The 21202-nt window shown below is 47.5% G+C and overlaps 2 protein-coding genes across 2 annotated transcripts in view; both read left to right on the forward strand.

Annotated features, from left to right (window-relative positions):
- The window catches only part of LOC142250306 (class I histocompatibility antigen, Gogo-C*0203 alpha chain-like), a 28431-nt gene extending 27699 nt beyond the window's left edge, over nt 1–732 (forward strand). Inside the window, exon 5 of the mRNA XM_075322446.1 lies at nt 274–732. Within this exon, the coding sequence (XP_075178561.1) occupies nt 274–419 (146 nt within the window). The 3' untranslated portion in view covers nt 420–732. The remainder of the gene's footprint in view (nt 1–273) is intronic.
- Nucleotides 733–5441: 4709 nt separating this feature from the next.
- On the forward strand, nt 5442–17038 carry LOC142251726 (major histocompatibility complex class I-related protein 1-like). The gene is made up of 7 exons (XM_075324783.1): nt 5442–5505; nt 5683–5795; nt 7772–8021; nt 10508–10783; nt 14903–15178; nt 16638–16806; nt 16933–17038. The coding sequence occupies exons 1-7, from the start codon at nt 5442–5444 to the stop codon at nt 17036–17038; spliced, it is 1254 nt and encodes a 417-aa protein (XP_075180898.1).
- The last annotated feature ends 4164 nt before the right edge of the window (nt 17039–21202 follow it).

The raw sequence follows: 21202 nt of genomic DNA on the forward strand, positions 1-21202 counted from the left end.
GTAGTTTTCCCACAGTAAATCCCAATCTCTTAGGTGATAATGTCGATGCTGTGCCGTTCTGTAAGTCTATATGCAACAGGAGTATATAATCCGGACCGCCGCGGCGTGCAGACACCTTCACTTTTGTGGAATGGTGATATTTATCATGGGAAAACTCCTTTAATAAACACTGTCACCAATTATTCATCAAAGAGATTTATTTTAAAAAAAATATTAATAGAAACACTCATTCATGGACGTGATCGTAACGTTTTCTGTGTTTTCTCCGCACAGGTATTTCTGGTGATGTGGCATATCCCAGCAGCGCCCCTTCTGGCCACTATGTTGGGGCTGTGATCGGTATCTGCCTGGCTGTCATCCTCGTCAGCTTTATCATTGCACTCGGTTTAGTATTCTTTGCAAAAAGGAGAAAACCATGACCGGTATCCAGATAGAAGAGGCTTACGGAGAGATTAAAGAGCAGGTCAGAAACCCACCGAGCGCTCCTAATATGAAGATTATTACCAGATCACCAACTAATGCGGCTAAAGTGTGGTGGCTCCTGATGGTGCAGAAAACTAACTACTCCCTTCGGTTGGTATGCATTCACTGACCCATCTGTTTGCAAGTCCCATCCACTGGAGAGGACACTACTCCCGAGATCTCGGCCGGGTGTATCTGTAACGTTACCACAACTAATTCCTTCTATCAAGGAATAAAAAAGGAAAATGTGTATATTCTATCATGTTTGTGAGAGTTTATTTCTATGATGTTGTTTTGCAATTACTATCTTTCCCTGTAAGGCTGCATAACAGCACGATTGTAGTGTCCATCCGACATGTACATAAATTCTGGAAATTCTCTTCTCAATTGCACCAAACATATTCACGTCTATCAAAATACAGCATGTCTTTCTGTCTTTGTAGTCAGTTGGGGACATACAGAAGTGTCCACCCAGAGGTCAATGTGTGATGTACAAAAGTGTCCTCCAGGTGTGATGCTTGTCACTAGCCGGGATCAGGAGCCAGGAGAACACAACAGGACATAGGGAGCAGGCAGAGACGAGGTCCAGCTAGAGGCCGAGGGTCAGGATACCAGGAGAGTACATCTAGGATAAAGAGAGCAGGAGAAGACGTGGTCAGGAGAAGGTCTGAGGTCAGAAGCCGGGAGGTAATGACAAAGTCAGGGGGGCAGGCAGAGCAGAGTCAATTACTATCCAGGGTCGAGAAGCCAAGATCAGAATAAATGTACACAAACAGGAGCCAAGAGCACTTACTGAGGAACCTGGAAATACGACTGGCAGCGTTCCGGGTGAGTATGCTCCCTAATGAAACAGAGCAATCACCTGGAACGAAACGCATCTGGGAAAGCCCCTTCCAACACCAACGTAGGACCCAGTGCTGAGAAACAACCCGTCCACAGGAGCTCAAGACAAACAGCAGAGCATCTAACCTTGCAAAATGCTCTGCGTGATGGAGCAGGCAAGTACCGGCTCTGCAGGAGAGCATGACAGGAAATAACAGAGCACAAGATGCTCCGCACATCGGCAACGTGACACAAGGGAGTCAGTGGGTGATGTATAAAAGTGTCAAGCAGGGAGTCAGTGGGTGATATACAGAGTTGTCCATCCTGAATTCAGTGGGTGATGTACATACGTGTCCCCCAGGGAGTCAGTGGGTGAAGTACACATATCCACCATGGAGTGAGTGATATAGACACCTGTCCACCGGAGAGTCTTTGTGATGTACAAAAGTGTCCACCTAGGAGTCACTACACCCTTTAAAAGATGGTGAAACCTGTTCCTCCAGGCTGATCATCGCTTCATTTGCGATGCCGGCCATTGTGCTGTGGTGATATTGTTCTGGTGATCTCCGGTGTAGTATGTGTGTTGTGGACATATTCTCATCTGTTTATTTCCTCCCTGCTCTTTATTTCCCCCTGATCACATAGTGTCTATACCTCTGTGTGTGTGCAGTGAGATTGAGATTTTTTTTTTTCCCTGTCTTATTCGTGTGGGATAAACTCCTGCTGTCCCGGCCCTCCCCGTGGGTCGGGGAGAAGGGGTATAGACCAGGGCAGTTCAGGAGTTAAGGTTAGGAAAGCGGCCCAAACATCGTCACCATTAGACGTATCTTTGGGACCAGGGACAGCAAGCCTTGAGGGTGCTTTACACGCTGCGACATCGCTAACGATATATTGTCGGGGTCACGGTGGTTGTGACGCACATCCGGCGCCGTTAGCGACATCGCAGCGTGTGACACCAAGGAGCGACGATCAACGATCGCAAAAACAGCAAAAATCGTTGATCGTTGACACGTTGCTCCTTTTCAAAATGTCGTTGGTGGTGCATGCCGCTGGTTGTTCATCTTTCCTGCAGCACCACACATCGCTGTGTGTGACACCGCAGGAGCGACGAACATCTCCTTACCCGCGTCCACCGGCAATGAGGAAGGAAGGAGGTGGGCGGCATGTTCCGGCCGCTCATCTCCGCCCCTCCTCTGCTATTGGACGGCTGCTGTGACCGGCGAACAATCACTCCTTCAAGGGGGAGGTGCATTCGGCGTCACCACGACGTCGCCGACCAGGTATGTGCGTGTGACGTTGCCGTAACGATAATGTTCGCTACGGCAGCGATCACCACATATCGCACCAATGACGGGGGCAGGTGATATCACGCCCGACATCGCTAGCAATTGCTAGCAATGTCGCAGCGTGTAAAGTACCCTTTAGGACCAAGGTAGGCACCTCTGCTCCAAGTTACTTCGTCACACCATTTTTTTATCGACATATACCCTAAGAGGCTCATCATGGTGTCGGAAAGATGGAGCTCTGAGGGAAAGGTTGGAGAGACCTGAGAGGAGAGGGGTAGAGTTATAGTGGAGCAGGAATGTGCCAGAATCCAGGTGTGAAAGAGAGTCCACACAAAACTTGCCTGAAGGCTGAGCAGCAAAGATTGTATTGCTTCTACAGTATAAGAAGACCGCCACAGGAGGCACAGGAGCCGGAAGGACCTGCATGATTGTTCCAAAGAAAGCTGATTCGCAGAGGAGCATTTCATGGCATATAAGTCTCCTTACACTGGCTTATAAGTCTCCTTACACTGGCTTATAAATCTCCTTTCACTGGCTTGTAAGTCTCCTTTCACTGGCTTATAAGTCTCCTTACACTGGCTTATAAGTCTCCTTACACTGTCATGCTGGACATGTCACTCTCCACAAAGAGAAACATTACCACTTAGATTCCTGATTTCTGTAACAAGTTGTTTCAATTTTCCTCTTGTAAAGTAATGGTTACAATTGAGCCTGTGTTGCGTCTCCTTCCTCTTCACCCCGAGAGGGGAATCCCCGGACGGCCGTTCTGCCATTCTGTAAATATTATTTGAATGTATTGTCAATATTGAAATATTTTATATGACCATTTCCTGGTGATACTGTCTGTAAGATCTTGGTGCGAGCGCTCATAGGCGAAACGCGCTGGCTCAGGTCACTACTGAGGTGGGGAAACCATCAGACCAGGCGGAGCGCCTATAGCCCATAGCTCATAGCTTATAGCCCATTGTCAATAGCCCGGTGCAGTCAGCGCCTACTGGGGCTTTGTGGTTATAATAACGTATCAGGTAGATCGGTGAGCGCCGCAGTTTGTTTCTTCGCGCTATCAGGATCGGCTGTATGATACAGCCTGTATCACTTTCATTCTCAGCAATGTTTACTCTGCCGATGTGAAGAAATCTTCGCGGTGTGGCGCTCCGCCAATATCTCGCTTTTCACAAATGCCAACGCCAATATCTTCCCGAATAAATCCCTGATATGTAAGAAGTGACAGCCGTAAGTCTTAAAGGAGTTGTTAAAAATATACTCTTAAATATATTTTTCTTCAAATACGTGATAAGACGCATGAAAAATAGACTTCAAAATGTGTAAAAAATAAATGTATTTTATATCTAATAAAATGGTTGTCAAATTCAGTTACAGAAAGGAAAAATAATATTCTTGTTTGCTTACGTAAAAAGTTAATAATTAGTCCATACTAATCAATAGAAAATCTTCATCCATCTCTCCTTGGATCCTGAATGGAATTATTCTGAAAACCTGACAGCCATGCCTTGCTCCGTGGAGGGCTGAAATGGAAGGGTCCCTTGGTGACATGTGGAAGAAAGCCGCCCCCTCCCTCCGTGTCCTGTCATTTATATGACAACTGTCCAAGCCATACAGGGAAATGCTGCTGGACGCATGTTACATGGTGTCATCCTTTTGCTGGAAAGATCCAGATGGATATATATATACACCATATTATGTCAGCATTTATATATATTCAATACCTTAACATTTATTCCTTATAAGAACTGTTATCAATAAGCTATGCCCTAGAATATAAACAGAACTGTGAACATATATAACATGTCCTATTATCAAGTGTTTGATAACTTGATGTATTAATTTTAATGTTTTTACAGGAGTATGCTCATTATAGGATTAATTGAATTGTAAAGTGCTGAAGAAATAAAAATGATTGCCAAAATTAAAATGTCCAATAGATTCAGTCCCAACTAGATCCAGAATGAGGATCCCACTACCCTTCTTCCATCCTTCCTGTAAATGGTTCCCGGTGAACACAGGAAGGCAGCCGAGCAGACACATTTACTTCTATGGGAATGCCAGATACACCAGACGGAGGGTGTCCCCACTGTTTGGCGGTAGTGATCATGAGGTCCCATCTACACATGTGATTTCTGCTGCCAGTCACTGACATCTGTGGTAAGAATGCTAGGACTAATGATTCGCTGCAGTGGTCACATATGTAAGTGGAACCTCATTGCTTAGGTATACAAAGACCTCAGAAAGTGCTGGAGCCGTGGTGCTGGATAGGTGCGGAATAGCTACAGCAGGAAAGCGCTTCACCGCCCATTCTTTGTTGGTTCATTTTTTCATGAACGAGGCTCTGGAACGTCGAGAAAGAAACAGCAGAGCCACGTCATGGATGGAGTAGAGGTGCGCTCCATTCATTGTCAATGGGACTGTCGGAAATAACGAAATGCAGTTCTACACTATTTCTGGCCGTTCCATAGACGATGAATGTAGAGGCGGCTCAGCATGTGACCACCGCTCCATTTGCAGGCCGTTCTCCGAATTCCAGTGGAAGGACCACCTGCAAGTTATCAATAATGTCACTTTGGGGACCTGCGGACGGGTTCTCTTTAAATTATAACTTTTTTTTGGAGGGGGATAATAATTTATTTATAATACAGTGTACATTGCACATTTCCTTATAGGATATAATCCACAGGTGAGATTTCAGAAAATGACAATTAATCCTGTGGGAATTAGAGGGACTTTTACTTATCAGGTAATGACACTAATGCCACACCTTCCTCGGATTACTGTATAAAGCGTGTGGCAATAGTGTGAGTTGTGCCAGTGTCAGGTTATAGCAAAGACAAAGACGACACAAGGAGCTGCGCCACCATGAGCAGATACGTATCGGCTGAGGTTTTCCTCCTGATAATATTCGTTCACTTCACTTGTGCAGGTAACGTTCTGAGCATTGATGTAAATCAAGGTGATTTAGCTATATCCCTGACCCATGCACATTTCTCGCTCTCTTCCCTGCACAGTTCTCATTCTCTTCCCTGCACAGTTCTCACTCTATTCCCTGCACAGTTCTCGCTCTCTTTCCCGCATAGTTCTCGCTCTCTTCCCTGCACAGTTTTAGCTCTCTTCCCTGCACAGTTCTCATTCTCTTCCCTGCACAGTTCTCGCTCTCTTCCCTGCACAGTTCTCACTCTATTCCCTGCACAGTTCTCATTCTCTTCCCTGCACATTTCTCGCTCTATTCCCTGCACAGTTCTCGCTCTCTTCCCTGCACAGTTCTTGCTCTCTTCCCTGCACAGTTCTCGTGCTCTACCCTGCACAGTTCTCGCTCTCTATGCTGCACAGTTCTTGCTTTCTTACCTGCACAGTTCTCGCTCTCCTACCTGCACAGTTCTCGCTCTCTTCCCTGCACAGTTCTTACTTTTTTACCTGCACAGTTCTCGCTCTCTTCCCTGCACAGTTCTCGCTCTCTTCCCTGCACAGTTCTCACTCTCTTCCCTGCACAGTTCACTTTTTTACCTGCACAGTTCTCGCTCTCTTCCCTGCACAGTTCTCGCTCTCTTCCTTGCACAGTTCTTGCTCTCTTCCCTGCACAGTTCTCGTGTTCTACCCTGCACAGTTCTCGCTCTCTATGCTGCACAGTTCTCGCTCTCTATGCTGCACAGTTCTCGCTCTCTATGCTGCACAGTTCTTGCTTTCTTACCTGCACAGTTCTCGCTCTCCTACCTGCACAGTTCTCGCTCTCTTCCCTGCACAGTTCTGACTTTCTTACCTGCACAGTTCTTGCTCTCTTCCCTGCACAGTTCTCACTCTCTTCCCTGCACAGTTCACTTTTTTACCTGCACAGTTCTCGCTCTCTTCCCTGCACAGTTCTCGCTCTCTTCTTTGCACAGTTCTTGCTCTTTTCCTTGCACAGTTCTCGCTCTCTTCACTGCACAGTTATCACTTTCTTACCTGCACAGTTCTTGCTCTCTTCCCTGCACAGTTCTCACTTTCTTACCTGCACAGTTCTCGCTCTCTTCCCTGCACAGTTCTTGCTCTCTTCCCTGCACAGTTCTCGCTCTGTTCCCTGCACAGTTCACTTCTTACCTGCACAGTTCTCGCTCTCTTCCCTGCACAGTTCTCGCTCTTTTCCTTGCACAGTTCTTGCTCTTTTCCCTGCACAGTTCTCGCTCTCTTCCCTGCACAGTTCTCACTTTTTTTACCTGCACAGTTCTCGCTCTCTTCCCTGCACAGTTCTGACTTTCTTACCTGCACAGTTCTCGCTCTCTTCCCTGCACAGTTCTCGCTCTCTTCCCTGCACAGTTCTCACTCTCTTCCCTGCACAGTTCACTTTTTTACCTGCACAGTTCTCGCTCTCTTCCCTGCACAGTTCTCACTCTCTTCCTTGCACAGTTCTTGCTCTCTTCCCTGCACAGTTGTTGTGCGCTACCCTGCACAGTTCTCGCTCTCTATGCTGCACAGTTCTCGCTCTCTATGCTGCACAGTTCTTGCTTTCTTACCTGCACAGTTCTCGCTCTCCTACCTGCACAGTTCTCGCTCTCTTCCCTGCACAGTTCTGACTTTCTTACCTGCACAGTTCTCGCTCTCTTCCCTGCACAGTTCTCGCTCTCTTCCCTGCACAGTTCTCGCTCTCTTCCCTGCACAGTTCTCACTTTTTTACCTGCACAGTTCTCGCTCTCTTCCCTGCACAGTTCTCACTCTCTTCCCTGCACAGTTCTCACTCTCTTCCCTGCACAGTTCACTTTTTTACCTGCACAGTTCTTGCTCTCTTCCCTGCACAGTTCTCGCTCTCTTCCTTGCACAGTTCTTGCTCTTTTCCCTGCACAGTTCTCGCTCTCTTCCCTGCACAGTTATCACTTTCTTACCTGCACAGTTCCCGCTCTCTTCCCTGCACAGTTCTCACTTTCTTACCTGCACAGTTCTCGCTCTCTTCCCTGCACAGTTCTCGCTCTCTTCCCTGCACAGTTCTTGCTCTTTTCCCTGCACCGTTCTCGCTCTCTTCCCTGCACAGTTATCACTTTCTTACCTGCACAGTTCTCACTCTCTTCCCTGCAAAGTTCTCACTTTCTTACCTGCACAGTTCTCGCTCTCTTCCCTGCACAGTTCTCGCTCTCTTCCCTGCACAGTTCTCGCTCTCTTCCCTGCACAGTTCTCACTTTCTTACCTGCACAGTTCTCGCTCTCTTTCCCGCAGATAATCACTCTCATTATTTCCACACGACTGTGATCTTTGATTTGAACTCAAACTTTGCATTATTTACTGAGACGAAGACGCTGGACGACGTCGTTCTTTACTGGTATGACAGCGTCGATGAAGTGGTGGAACGTCGCGTTCCCTGGTTTAAAACTACATACACAAATTTATATCAGGAAAGTGCCATTACTTATGAACATCAGATAAAAATGCAAAACCTTCTTGCCAGCATCATAAACTACCGAAACCAAACTACGGGTAAGTACTGGAATACACCGGCATTTATGTTTTAATGCTGCAGGGAAAAAAAAACACAATAAGGCTGTGTGCACATGCTGCATTTTTTTCGTGTTTTTTCTTGCATATTTTAATCAATACTGTAAGGAAAATGCATCCCAGTAAAATCTATGACAATCCTGCCTTGCTGTGCACACCTTGCAGATTTTTTCCTTGCAGATTTTGATGCAGAAAAAACTGCACCAAACAATTGACATGTCAGTTGTTTCAGAATTTTTTTCTAACATTTTTCGTATCACAATGCAAAAAAGAAATAAATGCAAAACTGCAACAAAAAGTGCAAGTTTTTTCCTCAGCATTTTTCCTGCAAAGACATGCAGTTTCAGGTGCAGAAAATCTGCAAACAAATCTGCAACGTGGGAACATACCCTAAAAAGCTACACGTGAACACATCCTTTTGCTATATTGCCACATGCAAAAACTGGTTTTTTTTTTTGCAATTATCTGCACCAATTTGCCCAAAATTGCAGTTTTGCTATGTTTTTATGCAACATTTTCCCTTTTTTATGCCTCTTTGATGCAGATTTATGTCTTTTATGTGCATCTTTTCAGGCTCTCCATAGAGACAAAAATATAAATAAAAATACTGCAGTAAAAAATGCATCATTAACGGTAAGTGGGAACTCAGGGCATTTTTGCATTATTCTTTTTTTTCATGAGAAAGGGATAATGGTCAGAAAGTCAGTTATTGATGCAGTTTTAGTTCCTTTTTGATGCAGCGTTTGGTGCATTTTTTTGCTAGGGAAAAATTGCAGCTAAAACGCAAACTATTACAGACCTCACTACTCCCAGGACAGCCGACAAGAGAAGAGCTGCTTCCATTAACTAGGAAAGCAGCTCAGACGATGATACAAAACTAAATCTGGCAGCTCAGGTTGCTAGGTGTCGGCTATCTCTAGCTCTCCCTCTTCCTCGGGGGCAGCATGCAGGAGGATCTCTAACTCTCCCTCTTCCTCGGGGGCAGCATGCAGGAGGATCTCTAACTCTCCCTCCTCCTCAAGGGCAATGTGCAGGAGGATCTCTTGCTCTCCCTCCTCCTTGGGGGTGGTTTGCAGGATCTCTTGCTCTCCCTCCTCCTCGGGGGTGGTTTGCAGGAGGATCTCTAGTTCTCCCTCCTCCTCGGGGGTGATTTGCAGGAGGATCTCTAGCTCTCTCTCCTCCTCGGGGGTTGTTTGCATTAGGATCTCTAGCTCTCCCTCCTCCTCGGGGGTGGTTTGCAGGAGGATCTCTAGCTCTCCCTCCTCCTCGGGGGTGGTTTGCAGGAGGATCTCTAGCTCTCCCTCCTCCTCGGCAGCGGCATGCAGGAGGATCTCTAGTTCTCCCTCCTCCTCAGGGGCGGCGTGCAAGAGGATCTCTTGCTCTCCCTCCTCCTCGGGGGTGACGTGCAGGAGGATCTCTAGTTCTCCCTCCTCGGGGATGACGTGCAGGAGGATCTCTAGTTCTCCCTCCTCCTCGGGGGTGACGTGCAGGAGGATCTCTATTTCTCCCTCCTCCTCGGGGGTGACGTGCAGGAGGATCTCTAGTTCTCCCTCCTCCTCGGGGGTGGTTTGCAGGAGGCTCTCTAGCTTTCCCTCCTCCTCGTGGGTGGTTTTCAGGAGGATCTCTAGCTCTCCCTCCTCCTCGGGGGTGGTGTGCAGGAGGATCTCTAGCTCTCCCTCCTCCTCGGCGGCGGCATGCAGGAGGATCTCTAGTTCTCCCTCCTCCTCAGGGGCGGCATGCAGGAGGATCTCTAGCTCTCCCTCCTCCTCGAGGGTGGTTTGCAGGGGGATCTCTAGCTCTCCCTCCTCCTTGGGGGCAGCATGCAGGAGGATCTCTAGCTCTCCCTCCTCCTCGGGGGCAGCATGCAGGAGGATATCTAGCTCTCCCTCCTCTTCGGGGGTGGTTTGCAGGAGGATCTCTAGTTCTTCCTCCTCGGGGGCGGCATGCAGGAGGATCTCTAGCTCTCTCTCCTCCTCGGGGATAGTTTGCAGGAGGATCTATAGCTCTCCCTCCTCCTCGGGGGTGGTTTGCAGGATCCCTTGCTCTCCCTCTTCCTCGGGGGTGGTGTGCAGGAGGATCTCTAGATCTCCCTCCTCCTTCGGGGCGGCGTGCAGGAGGATCTATAGTTCTCCCTCCTCCTGGGGGGAAGTGTGCAGGAGGATCTCTAGCTCTCCCTCCTCCTCAGGGGCGGCATGCAGGAGGACAGGAGCACTGGTCAGTGAGCGCTTCACTCATTCTGATGGGGGCGTTCAGAGGCTAGTTTTCTTGTCCTTCACAGTACGCTTCTTTTTCAATGTCAGACAGAGCCGCTTCACAAAAGTGCTCCGTTTTGAGATGCCGCCCTAGGCACATGCCTACCCCCTCTCCCGGCCCTGAATCTCAACAACAAAGCTGCTACTAGAGTAATTATTATTATTGCTACTGTTGTATAGATATTTCCATTGTCTTGGTTTTTGCTGTTTTTTTAGGATACCACATACTGCAGATATTGCAGGGATGCTCGATAGACGATGACGGCGCCATCCAGGGTTCATTCATCTTTCATTATGATGGAAAACCTTTTTGTTTTTTTAACGTGAAGACGGTAAAGTTTGTAGCAGAGACGCCGGGCGCCGAGGCATTTGTACAAGCCTCTAATTCTAATGAAACTGTGCTACAACAAAACCTCCATATTTTGATGAATACGTGTATCCCGCACATCACTGAACTGCTGTCCCTGGGAAACTGCACATTCAGTAGGAAAGGTAAGGAAGGATCAGCAATAAGACGCTGTGAGGCTCCCTCTAGGAAATTCTCCAAACTTTACCTCCTATGGAACCAAAAAGAGGAAAAAAAGATATAAATATAATATCTTACATCACTGCCCCCTAAATATTTCTTTAAATATCATTTATTTCCTAAAGGCCCCCTCCATGATTACCTAAAAAATCCAAATAAGTAAATAAGAGCGTGGTGTCTGAGAAAGCATAGTGCCTCCGGCGTTCAGTCATCAGGGTGCGGCCGCCGCGGGTTCAGTCACAGCTCTGTGCAAAGTAACTGTAATCGTCCCCCCGGCAGTGACTGTCAGCCACTCTGTACTGATGCACCGCTATGCCGGCTGTCAGTCATTGCTGGGGGGCCAGTTACAGCCGGCGCTAATGTGATGCCCTGGACTAGTCAGGTCGTCCCAGGTAGTCCCACACACACACCCCCTCCCTAAAAAGGTGACAGCAGCCAAACTTCAAAACCCTTGTCACCTCCCTCCAGGTTTGATGTCCACACCAGGGGGGGTGGAGCCAGGCGGTTGGCTCCGCCCACCGAGGAGTTCACAGGCCTGGAGGCGGGAAAAACAGAGCAGAGTAGATTAGCCTTGACAGTGGAAGGGAGAGGTCGAGTTCAAGGGCAGACCTGTGACCAGGCCTGCCATAGTCTACCAGGTGTCTGGGTTGGAGCCCAGTCACCTCCAACAAGGAGGCAGATGGTGGTGGCCGCCTGCAGGAGCTGGGATTACAGCCGGTGGAACTGTAGGGACCGGGGACGGGCAGTGGCCCGCCGGTAACGAACCGGGGAACCGATTGGAAACCGGAGCATCAGGAGGGGTACTCAGACCCAGTACGAAGCCCCGAACCAACAGGGCTGAGTCAAATCAACTGATTGAGGACTGGACTTTAGGACCTTTCCCACACAAGACCCGACTGAGGACAACAGCCCAACCATACAGGGTAAAGCCACCGCCAAGGCATAGAGACCCAAGGGGCCAGCATCTGCTTGCAAACAGGGCTCCCCCGACAGCCAGCAAGCCGGGGAGCGGACTATTGTTGTTTAGATATAGGAGTCATATCGTTCACATTAAAGAGGTGCAGGAGAAAGGCGGAAACCACCAACCTGTTGAGGGAGAAGCTGCAGCCGGCTGCGGGCACCGTCCATCATCCCGTTTGGTTTACCAGAGACTCCAGTGTGTTGTATCATAGTGAGTACACCAGTGCCTTCGGGCCGCACACCGCGCCGCACCGCACCGACACGCCAGCACCATCCATTCTCCCCCACCACAGCGCCTCCCTCGGGCCCCCGGGACCATCACTCCCCTACCCACGGAGGGGTCAATACCAAGCTGCGCAACATCGTCCCCGGGAGGCCTAGTCAACGGTAGCGGTGGTGTCCATCCATTCACCACAACCCATGGGTGGCGTCACAAACTTAAATCCCCTACAAACCACCGCGGCGGCCCCGGCCGTGGAACTCCCTACCGAAGTCCCTGCGTGTAGCGCCAACCCCCTTTCAGAGCGACGTGACCCCCGGGTCCGTGGAGAGCTCGAGCCACCCACCGACGAGCACGGATCCGAGCGTCTCGGCAGCCGGCCAAGTCCGCGGGGCGGTACACTTGATATGCACAAAGCTGTGAGTGACTGAAGGTGCGCTGGCTGCACCCCTATAAACAGGGACACTGTGGTCGTGGTCAGGTGTGTCGTGCAATCCCCTTGCCCTGCTATGGCAGGGTATCAGGCCAGTGGACGTCTGGGGTTCATCCTCTTACTTGCCGCTGGGTTCCCTTTGCAGGAGCGATTCACATGATCTGGTGGCCGCTCACAATCATGGATTCTTCCAGTCGGCCACTTTTACATAGTCAGCCGAGTGAGGACCATGTGCCACATGAGCCACGGCTGGAAAGCCATGTGTCTCAGATACATTCTGCAGCTCCACTGTTGAAGCCGAGGTGTCACTGGCTGAATCTCCATTGTCCCTCCAGGGGTCCTAGGATCAGACGGGGTACAGCAGTGACCCTGGCTGTGGTCGCTGCTGGTGGTGTGGCGCGTCCAGTTACCGGAGGATCCAGGTCTCCGAGCTGGGCGTACCACGACCGCATACCATCCGCGGGGCCGGTCTTCCGTAATAAAGCTAACCTGGTCCCCCCAGGTCAGCGTGGAGCCTTTGTCCACGGAACTTTCATTCACAAACACTTTATCCACTGTGATGGCCTCCTGGATGAACCCATACATGTTTTTCATATCCAGGTGGTGAAAAATTCCATATGTCACTCGGCTAGCTACTGCTCCTGCTCACGGCATCTGCAGCTGGGCCCAAACCCACTTCTTCTGCTTCTTCTTTGGGCGACCACCCAGGGCACCTACTTGACCTCCTCTGGGTGACGAGGCGGGGGCTTGCGCTCTACATACATACTGCGCAGGGATTCTAGGGTCAGGGCTTTCTTTACCTGATCCTACAGTGCCACAGTGGACTCAGTCTCCGTAGTCGAGGCCGACTGCCTCCAGCAGGTGGTCTGGGCCTGGAGGTGTTGGACCCCCGGTCGCAGGGGATCGTGGCAAGGATCTGTCGAAGTGGACAGCCGCGGCCTTGCACCATCACCGGTCCGGGAACAAGGCACGACGGGGTACATGGACCTTTGGTCGGGGAGTAGCTTCAGGCAACCCGATAATTTACCCGAGGAGAACGAAGCCTTCAAGATTCGTTCCCACCCACTCCAAAATCGGGGTACTAGCGCAACAAGGGGGATAGGACTTTCCATTCCAAAACGGTCCAGAAAATTCCAAGCGTGAACCCTGAGAGCAAGCTCCCACAGTTAGCCATAGTGGGGAGCTGGACCCGGCAAGTTACATACTACCGGGACCACCAGAGAAGTAAACTTAGTGCCAGGAGGCAGGTCACAGATCACCAGGCAACACCAGTGGGGACGGGACCCGAACTAGCTCCCCCAGCGACAGCGGCTTCCAGAGACTTGGTTTACCAGTTGTCGGTGTCAGCTTAATGGACTGAGAGAGTACAACAGTGACCCCCTGCATCCAACGGCATTCTCTCCAAACACCGAGTCCCGGGGCATCCACCCCTACCCGTGGAGAGTTTTAACACCTGGCTGCCCCATTCCATCATCCCCGGGTACTCCCAACTGCAGTGGTGGTACTCCTAATTACCACATACCACGGGTGGAGTCACGAACTCTATAAAATCCCTTGTAAATACCCCCCTTCATTTGAGTGGCCGCACGACGCCCGGGTACAGAGACCCTCGAACCACTGAGAACCCGGATCCGAGCAGCTTGGCTGCTTCCACGGGGGCGGCACACCTACAATCCTAAAAGATACAAAGTACATTACACTTTTAAAGGCATACAAACATACATTAGTGATAACTTAGCATTAAATACAACATTATACCCTTTCAGATACTAGATGGCGCCGGCCACACTTACTACACAACCAACATAAAATACCAGCATAAAATGTACTAAAACATTTTGGTTGGGGTCTTCAGAGGAGGGTTCTTCACACACCGACCACCTCCTTACCCCCTGATGACAGAACACCGAAGGTTACTGGGAGGAATAAAGTACATTTCCTCCTGATAGCAGGGATGTCAGTGCAGCACCGGGCAGCTTCAGAATGTTATTAATCTGCAGGCTAACCTACTATCTGCAGGTTAACACTAATATTTTACCTGACGAGTTCCCTTTAAAAATGACTTAGGAGCGTGATTCTTTTGGTCAGTATGATTACAGCAATGTCACAGCTCACCTCATCCTCCTACCCTACAGTGACTAATAACACCTCTATATACAGCTGATAATACAGGATCCACCACTCGCAATAGCGAATGTCACAGCTCACCTCCTTCTCCTCCTGTACAATGACTGATAACATCTCTATATACAGTAAATAACAGAGGATCCACCACTCGCAATAGGTGATGTCACAGCTCACTTCCTCCTCCTCCTGTACAATGACTGAATGATAGGGGAAATATGTGGTCAGCAAAATCAGCCTGTTTCCTGGGGTCTAATGTGGATGTCTATGATAAAAAAATACCTTTATCTTATAGGTATGAAGCCGCACTGAGCTCATGGACATCACTCGTTGTTTCTCCTCTTACAGAAGTTCCAGTTGTGAAGGTGACCCAGATCCCCATAGACAATGGCACACTGAGGGTGCGCTGCCGGGCGTATGGACATTACCCCAAAGACATCTCCTTAATGTGGTACAAGAATGGAGAACAGCTATCGGAGGAGATGATGGAAAGGACGACCCTGCCATTACTGGACCTGACGTATCTGACCTCTTTATCATTCAATGTCACCTCTACGACTGATGATGTGTACACCTGTAAGGTCAACCATACTAGTATGCTGCGGGACTTCTCCCAGGACTGGAGTAAGGGCCTTTTCTATATTTCTCTTTCCTACACTGCCTTTTCTATATTTCTCTTTCCTACACTGCCTCTCCTATATTTCTCTTTCCTACACTGCCTCTCCTATATTTCTCTTTCCTACATTGCCTCTCCTATATTTATCTTTCCTACAGTGCCTCTCCTATATTTCTCTTTCCTACACTGCCTCTCCTATATTTATCTTTCTTACAGTGCCTCTCCTATATTTCTCTTTCCTACACTGCCTCTCCTATATTTCTCTTTCTTAGAGTGCCTCTCCTATATTTCTCTTTCCTACATTGCCTCTCCTATATTTCTTTCCTACAGTGCCTCTCCTATATTTCTCTTTCCTACAGTGCCTCTCCTATATTTCTCTTTCCTACAGTGCCTCTCCTATATTTCTCTTTCCTACAGTGCCTCTCCTATATTTATCTTTCTTACAGTGCCTCTCCTATATTTCTCTTTCCTACAGTGCCTCTCCTATATTTCTCTTTCCTACAGTGCCTCTCCTATATTTCTCTTTCCTACAGTGCCTCTCCTATATTTCTCTTTCCTACAGTGCCTCTCCTATATTTCTCCTTCCTACAGTGCCTCTCCTATATTTCTCTTTCTTACAGTGCCTCTCCTATATTTCTCTTTCCTACAGTGCCTCTCCTATATTTCTCTTTCCTACAGTGCCTCTCCTATATTTCTCTTTCTTACAGTGCCTCTCCTATATTTCTCTTTCCTACAGTGCCTCTCCTATATTTCTCTTTCCTACAGTGCCTCTCCTATATTTATCTTTCTTACAGTGCCTCTCCTATATTTCTCTTTCTTACAGTGCTTCTCCTTTATTTCTCTTTCTTACAGTGCCTCTCCTTTATTTCTCTTTCCTACAGTGCCTGTCCTATCTCCTATATTTCTCTTTCTTACAGTGCCTCTCCTATATTTCTCTTTCTTACAGTGCCTCTCCTATATTTCTCTTTCTTAGAGTGCCTCTCCTATATTTCTCTTTCCTACAGTGCCTCGCCAATATTTCTCTTTCCTACAGTGCCTCTCCTAAATTTCTCTTTCATACGGTGCCTCTCTTATATTTCTCTTTCTTACAGTGCCTCTCCTATATTTCTCTTTCCTACAGTGCCTTGCCAATATTTCTCTTTCCTACACTCCCTCTCCTATATTTCTCTTTCCTACAGTGCCTTTCCTATATTTATCTTTTCTACACTGCCTCTCCTACAGTATATTTGTCTTTCCTACAGTGCCTCTTCTCTATTTATCTTTCTTACAGTGCCTCTTCTATATTTCTCTTTCTTACAGTGCCTCTTCTATATTTATCTTTCCTACAGTGCCTCTCCTATATTTATTTTTCCTACAGTGTATCTCCGCTATTTCTTTTTTTGCATTAAAAATAATAACATTTTTTCTCCATTAGACTTTTATTTTCCCTTTGACACAATCCTGAAATGTTGTGTTTTCTCTCTGCAGGAATTCTGAGCGACTCTGAGAGTCTCGGCAGTGCTCCTCCTAGCCCTCCTATTTGGCCAGTGGTTGCGATCTGTCTGGCCGTCATCCTCGTCATCGCTGTCATTACGTTTGGTTCAGTTTTCTTTGCTTTAAAAAGACAATTACATGAACCATTTGAAGAAAACGTGGAGTGAGCCGGACGAGGTTTTGAACCTTTTTAACAATTAGGGCAACTTTTAATTTTTTGTTTTCAAATATGAGCCACAAAAATAAACTATTCTACAGCTTCATATTTCTTGATGCTTTTGCTCAACAGAATAATGGGACATAATGTGGTTCAAAAAGTTGCAAGTGGCCATCAGTCAATGTGCATTATCTGTAAGCAAGTCTACGAGGCGGCGGACGTCAGCGTCATCTGCTAATAGAAAAACTTCCTGTGGGGTTTCCTCGCAATCAACTTTGAATCCATCCTATTTGCAGGCATTTGGGGTGTAAGGGGGGGGATCTGATTTATCTGTATTGTTTAGTTGAGGAGCTAAAACCATTGCTTAGGAGACACCATAGAGTTGGGCCATCAAGTGATATCTGCGGCGCCTTGCCGGCAGAAACCAGGTGGTGAATAGCGAAGAGTGTCACCTCAAGACAAGGCCATACCCAGGACCTTCACCATACTGGTGTCTTCACACAATACAGAAAGTGGCAGAAGCACAGCGCAAGGATCAGATTTAAATCATCACTGTCGTTTCCACAAATAAATAAATTGTGAAAACAAATATAAGAAATGTTGTAATTTTTGTTATCAGTAAAATCAGTTTCTCTTTCCACTTATGAGACACTTTTTCAGCTCCTACTTGTCATCCAAACTCACCAAACAGCTTAAGGATCTGTGCATACACTACAGATTTGATGCAGAAATTTTCTGCATCAAATCTGCACCTATAGGCAGAAAACAACGCATGCATTTTTGGTGCAGTTTTTTTTCCATGCAATGGTGAAAATATCTCTATTCCTGGGAGTGCCGCCCCTGAATTTCCGTGCATTTATATGGGCTTATGTTATTGGCAGTTACACAGGATTAAAACCTTTTTTGTTTTTCTATGTATTTTTTACATTTGTTTTTTTGATGAAGTCAGTGGCTGGAGAGGCTAAAAAATGCAGAAAAAACACCCCAACAATTAGCATGCTGCAGATTTTTTTTGCACCAAATTTGCAAGGAAAAAAAAAAGCAATGTGCGCCCAGCAGTTGAGAAATCTCATAAACTTTTCTGACTTCAGGATAGGGGTGCAGATTTTGGTTCAGATTTCTCAAAAAAAAACCACATTAAAAACTGCATTAAAAAAATGTATTATTTTACAGTTCTTTTACGACAGTGGCCGGGAACCTATGGCTCGTGAGCGAGATGTGGCTCTTGATGGCTGCATCTGGCTCGTAGACAAATCTTTAATTAAAAAAATGCTGTATTTTCTGGTTTGTAAGACACTTTTTTTCCCCTAAAACTGGGGGGAAAAAGGGGGTGCATTTTACACACCGCATATGGCTTACCGGGGCGGCAGTGGTGGCGCAGGATTGGCGATACTGTGGGCTCGTGGGGTGTCGCGGCGGCAAGGGCACAGTAGCCGGCAGGCTGCGGGCTGCTTTGAATCTCCCGCAGTTGACAAGATAGACTTCAAGAAAATGGCCGCAGAGGCAGAGCGTGTACAGATAGGACTCACATCAATCTGTCCATCACATAGATCTGTGCACGCGACGCAGCCATTTTTTTAAGTTGATCTCGTCAACTGCAGGAGATTCAAAGCAGCACGCTGGCAGATCAATGGCACCCGCCGCCGTGACACCTCACGAGCCCGCAGCAGTATCGCCGACCCGCCACACACTGACCCTCTTGAGCTGCGACACCCCGTTCTCAGTGCCCGCACCATCGCTAACCCTGCCTCCTGGGACCTTCTGAGACGCTCCATCACCGCCACTCCCTCTGGTGAGTATGGCCTTCACGGAACTACATTTTAAAATATGTGGTGTTCATGGCACTCTCAGCCAATAAGGCTCCAGACCCCTGATTTAGGAGGAAAGAGGAGCACTCAGCTCTGTTAGACACCAGACTGACACAAGCAGATAGATCTGCAGCTTCTGGCAAAATGTATTTCACTCCAGTGCTGGATTCACAGCCACACTGCTCTGTACTGCTGTATAATGTCCTCCATGCTGCTGTATAATGTCCTCCATGCTGCTGTATAATGTCCTCCATTCTGATGTACAATGTCCTCCATTCTGCTGTATAATGTCCTCCATTCTGCTGTATAATGTCCTCCATGCTGCTGTATAATGTCCTCCATTCTGATGTACAATGTCCTCCATTCTGATGTACAATGTCCTCCATTCTGCTGTATAATGTCCTCCATTCTGCTGTATAATGTCCTCCATGCTGCTGTATAATGTCCTCCATTCTGATGTGCAATGTCCTCCATGCTGCTGTATAATGTCCTCCTTTCTGCTGTATAATGCCCTCTATTCTGCTGTATAATGTCCTCCATTCTGCTGTATAATGTCCTCCATTCTGCTGTATAATGTCCTCTATTCTGCTGTACAATGTCCTCCATTCTGCTGTACAATGTCCTCCATGCTGCTGTACAATGTCCTCCATGCTGCTGTATAATGTCCTCCATTCTGCTGTACAATGTCCTCCATGCTGTTGTACAATGTCCTCCATGCTGTTGTATAATGTCTTCCATGCAGCTGTATAATGTCCTCCATTCTGCTGTATAATGTACTCCATGCTGCTGTATAATGTCCTCCATGCTTTTGTATAATGTCCTCCATGCTGCTGTATAATATCCTCCATACTGCTATATAATGTCCTCCATCCTTTTGTATAATGTCCTCCATGCTGCTGTATAATGTCCTCCATTCTTTTGTATAATGTCCTCCATGCTGCTGTATAATGTCCTCCATGCTGTTGTATAATGTCCTCCATGCTGCTGTATAATGTCCTCCATGCTGCTGTATAATGTCCTCCATGCTGCTGTATAATGTCCTCCATGCTTTTGTATAATGTCCTCCATGCTGCTGTATAATGTCCTCCATGCTGCTGTATAATGTCCTCCATGCTGCTGTATAATGTCCTCCATGCTGCTGTACAATGTCCTCCATGCTGCTGTACAATGTCCTCCATGCTGCTGTACAATGTCCTCCATGCTGCTGTACAATGTCCTCCATGCTGCTGTAGCTTCTGAACAAGGGCTCCATATAGACAGGAGAGCAGGACTCCTTCACATCTGTGTGCGCTGTGAATGGGAGACATCATGGCAGCTCGTCTCCACACCCACCAGATTAAAGATATAAAATAGAGAAAGAGTCTGCAGACGAGAAAACTTGTGAAATAGCAGAATACAAGTCAGAAAATGGCCAAAAATCATCTTATTCCTCATGTGCACATAGGATGGCGAATTCTGAAAAGTCACTTAAGAGGTTTAAAGGCACATTGAGTCTTCAGATAATAAAAGGCCTTGTTGTAAAAATGACCGAACCTGCAGGAACTCTGCAGGGAATCGGGGCACGTTGCGAGCTCCGTTTTCAGCTAATTTCATCAGAAATCTAAGGAATACTTTATTTTCAGTCTATGGGACTTGGCAGGCTGCACATTACACTAATAAAAACTGTGATGTGTACTTTTCCAATTGATAAAAAATGGTCACCAACTTATTCCTTTTAGTTTTCTTCTTGGGTTTCCAAAAAAACGGAGCTCTCAATACAGAAAGCAAAAAGATGGTGGCATTTGGCAAAACTGCCCGTAGTGAAGGCATAAAGTGCGCAACGTGTACAGGCAGCATCTGTAATGTAGATCAGCATTACAATGCAGCTGCGTCAGCGGAAGACGCCAGTGGTGGATCTAAAAGTAAAACGGATTGATTCAGCCTCCCCAAAACTAACAAATGGCCAAAAATGGTTGAATGTGGCAAAAACTTTATATATAAAACACTTTAAGAAAACTAATCAACCATAACAGGGAAAAAAAAAACTTCCTAAGGCTGGAGTCACACGTCAGTAATTCTGGTACACATGATGTTCGGGAGACATGTACATACGCAGACTCATTAAAATCAATGGGCTTGCGCACATGTCTGTCTTTTCATATGGATTACATGGAGCACATGCGTGTCCATGTGCTCCACATGGTGACATGTGTTGTTTTTCCCTGGCAGCACGGGTGTCACATGGAGCACACACTGATGTGATCCGTATGTCTTGTACTGGAGAAAACAAAGGTGTCATAAAAATAAAGATTTTTTTTATACTTCCCCATCTCCATTGCTGCAGTCTCTACATCTGCTGTCTCCAGCACTGCTGTCTCTGCTGTCTCCAGCACTGCTGTCTCTGCCTTTGCTGTCTCCGGCGCTGTAGTATCTGCCTCTGCTGTCTCTGCCTCTGCTGTCTCCGGCGCTGTCGTCTCTGCCTCTGCTGTCTCCGGCGCTGTAGTCTCTGCCTCTGCTGTCTCCAGCACTGCTGTCTCTGCCTCTGCTGTCTCCGGTGCTGTAGTCTCTGCCTCTGCTGTCTCCAGCACTGCTGTCTCTGCCTTTGCTCTCTCCGG

Source organism: Anomaloglossus baeobatrachus, chromosome 9 (genome assembly GCF_048569485.1).
Source record: "Anomaloglossus baeobatrachus isolate aAnoBae1 chromosome 9, aAnoBae1.hap1, whole genome shotgun sequence".
NCBI lineage: Eukaryota > Metazoa > Chordata > Amphibia > Anura > Aromobatidae > Anomaloglossus > Anomaloglossus baeobatrachus.

Excerpts from the sequence above, each read along its gene's own strand:
- LOC142251726 (XM_075324783.1), top strand. The coding sequence starts at position 5,442 with ATGAGCAGATACGTATCGGCTGAGGTTTTCCTCCTGATAATATTCGTT. Across the intron at positions 5,506-5,682 it reads CGTTCACTTCACTTGTGCAG|TTTTAGCTCTCTTCCCTGCA; the intron begins GTAACGTTCTGA and ends TTCCCTGCACAG. Across the intron at positions 15,179-16,637 it reads GGACTTCTCCCAGGACTGGA|GAATTCTGAGCGACTCTGAG; the intron begins GTAAGGGCCTTT and ends TTCTCTCTGCAG.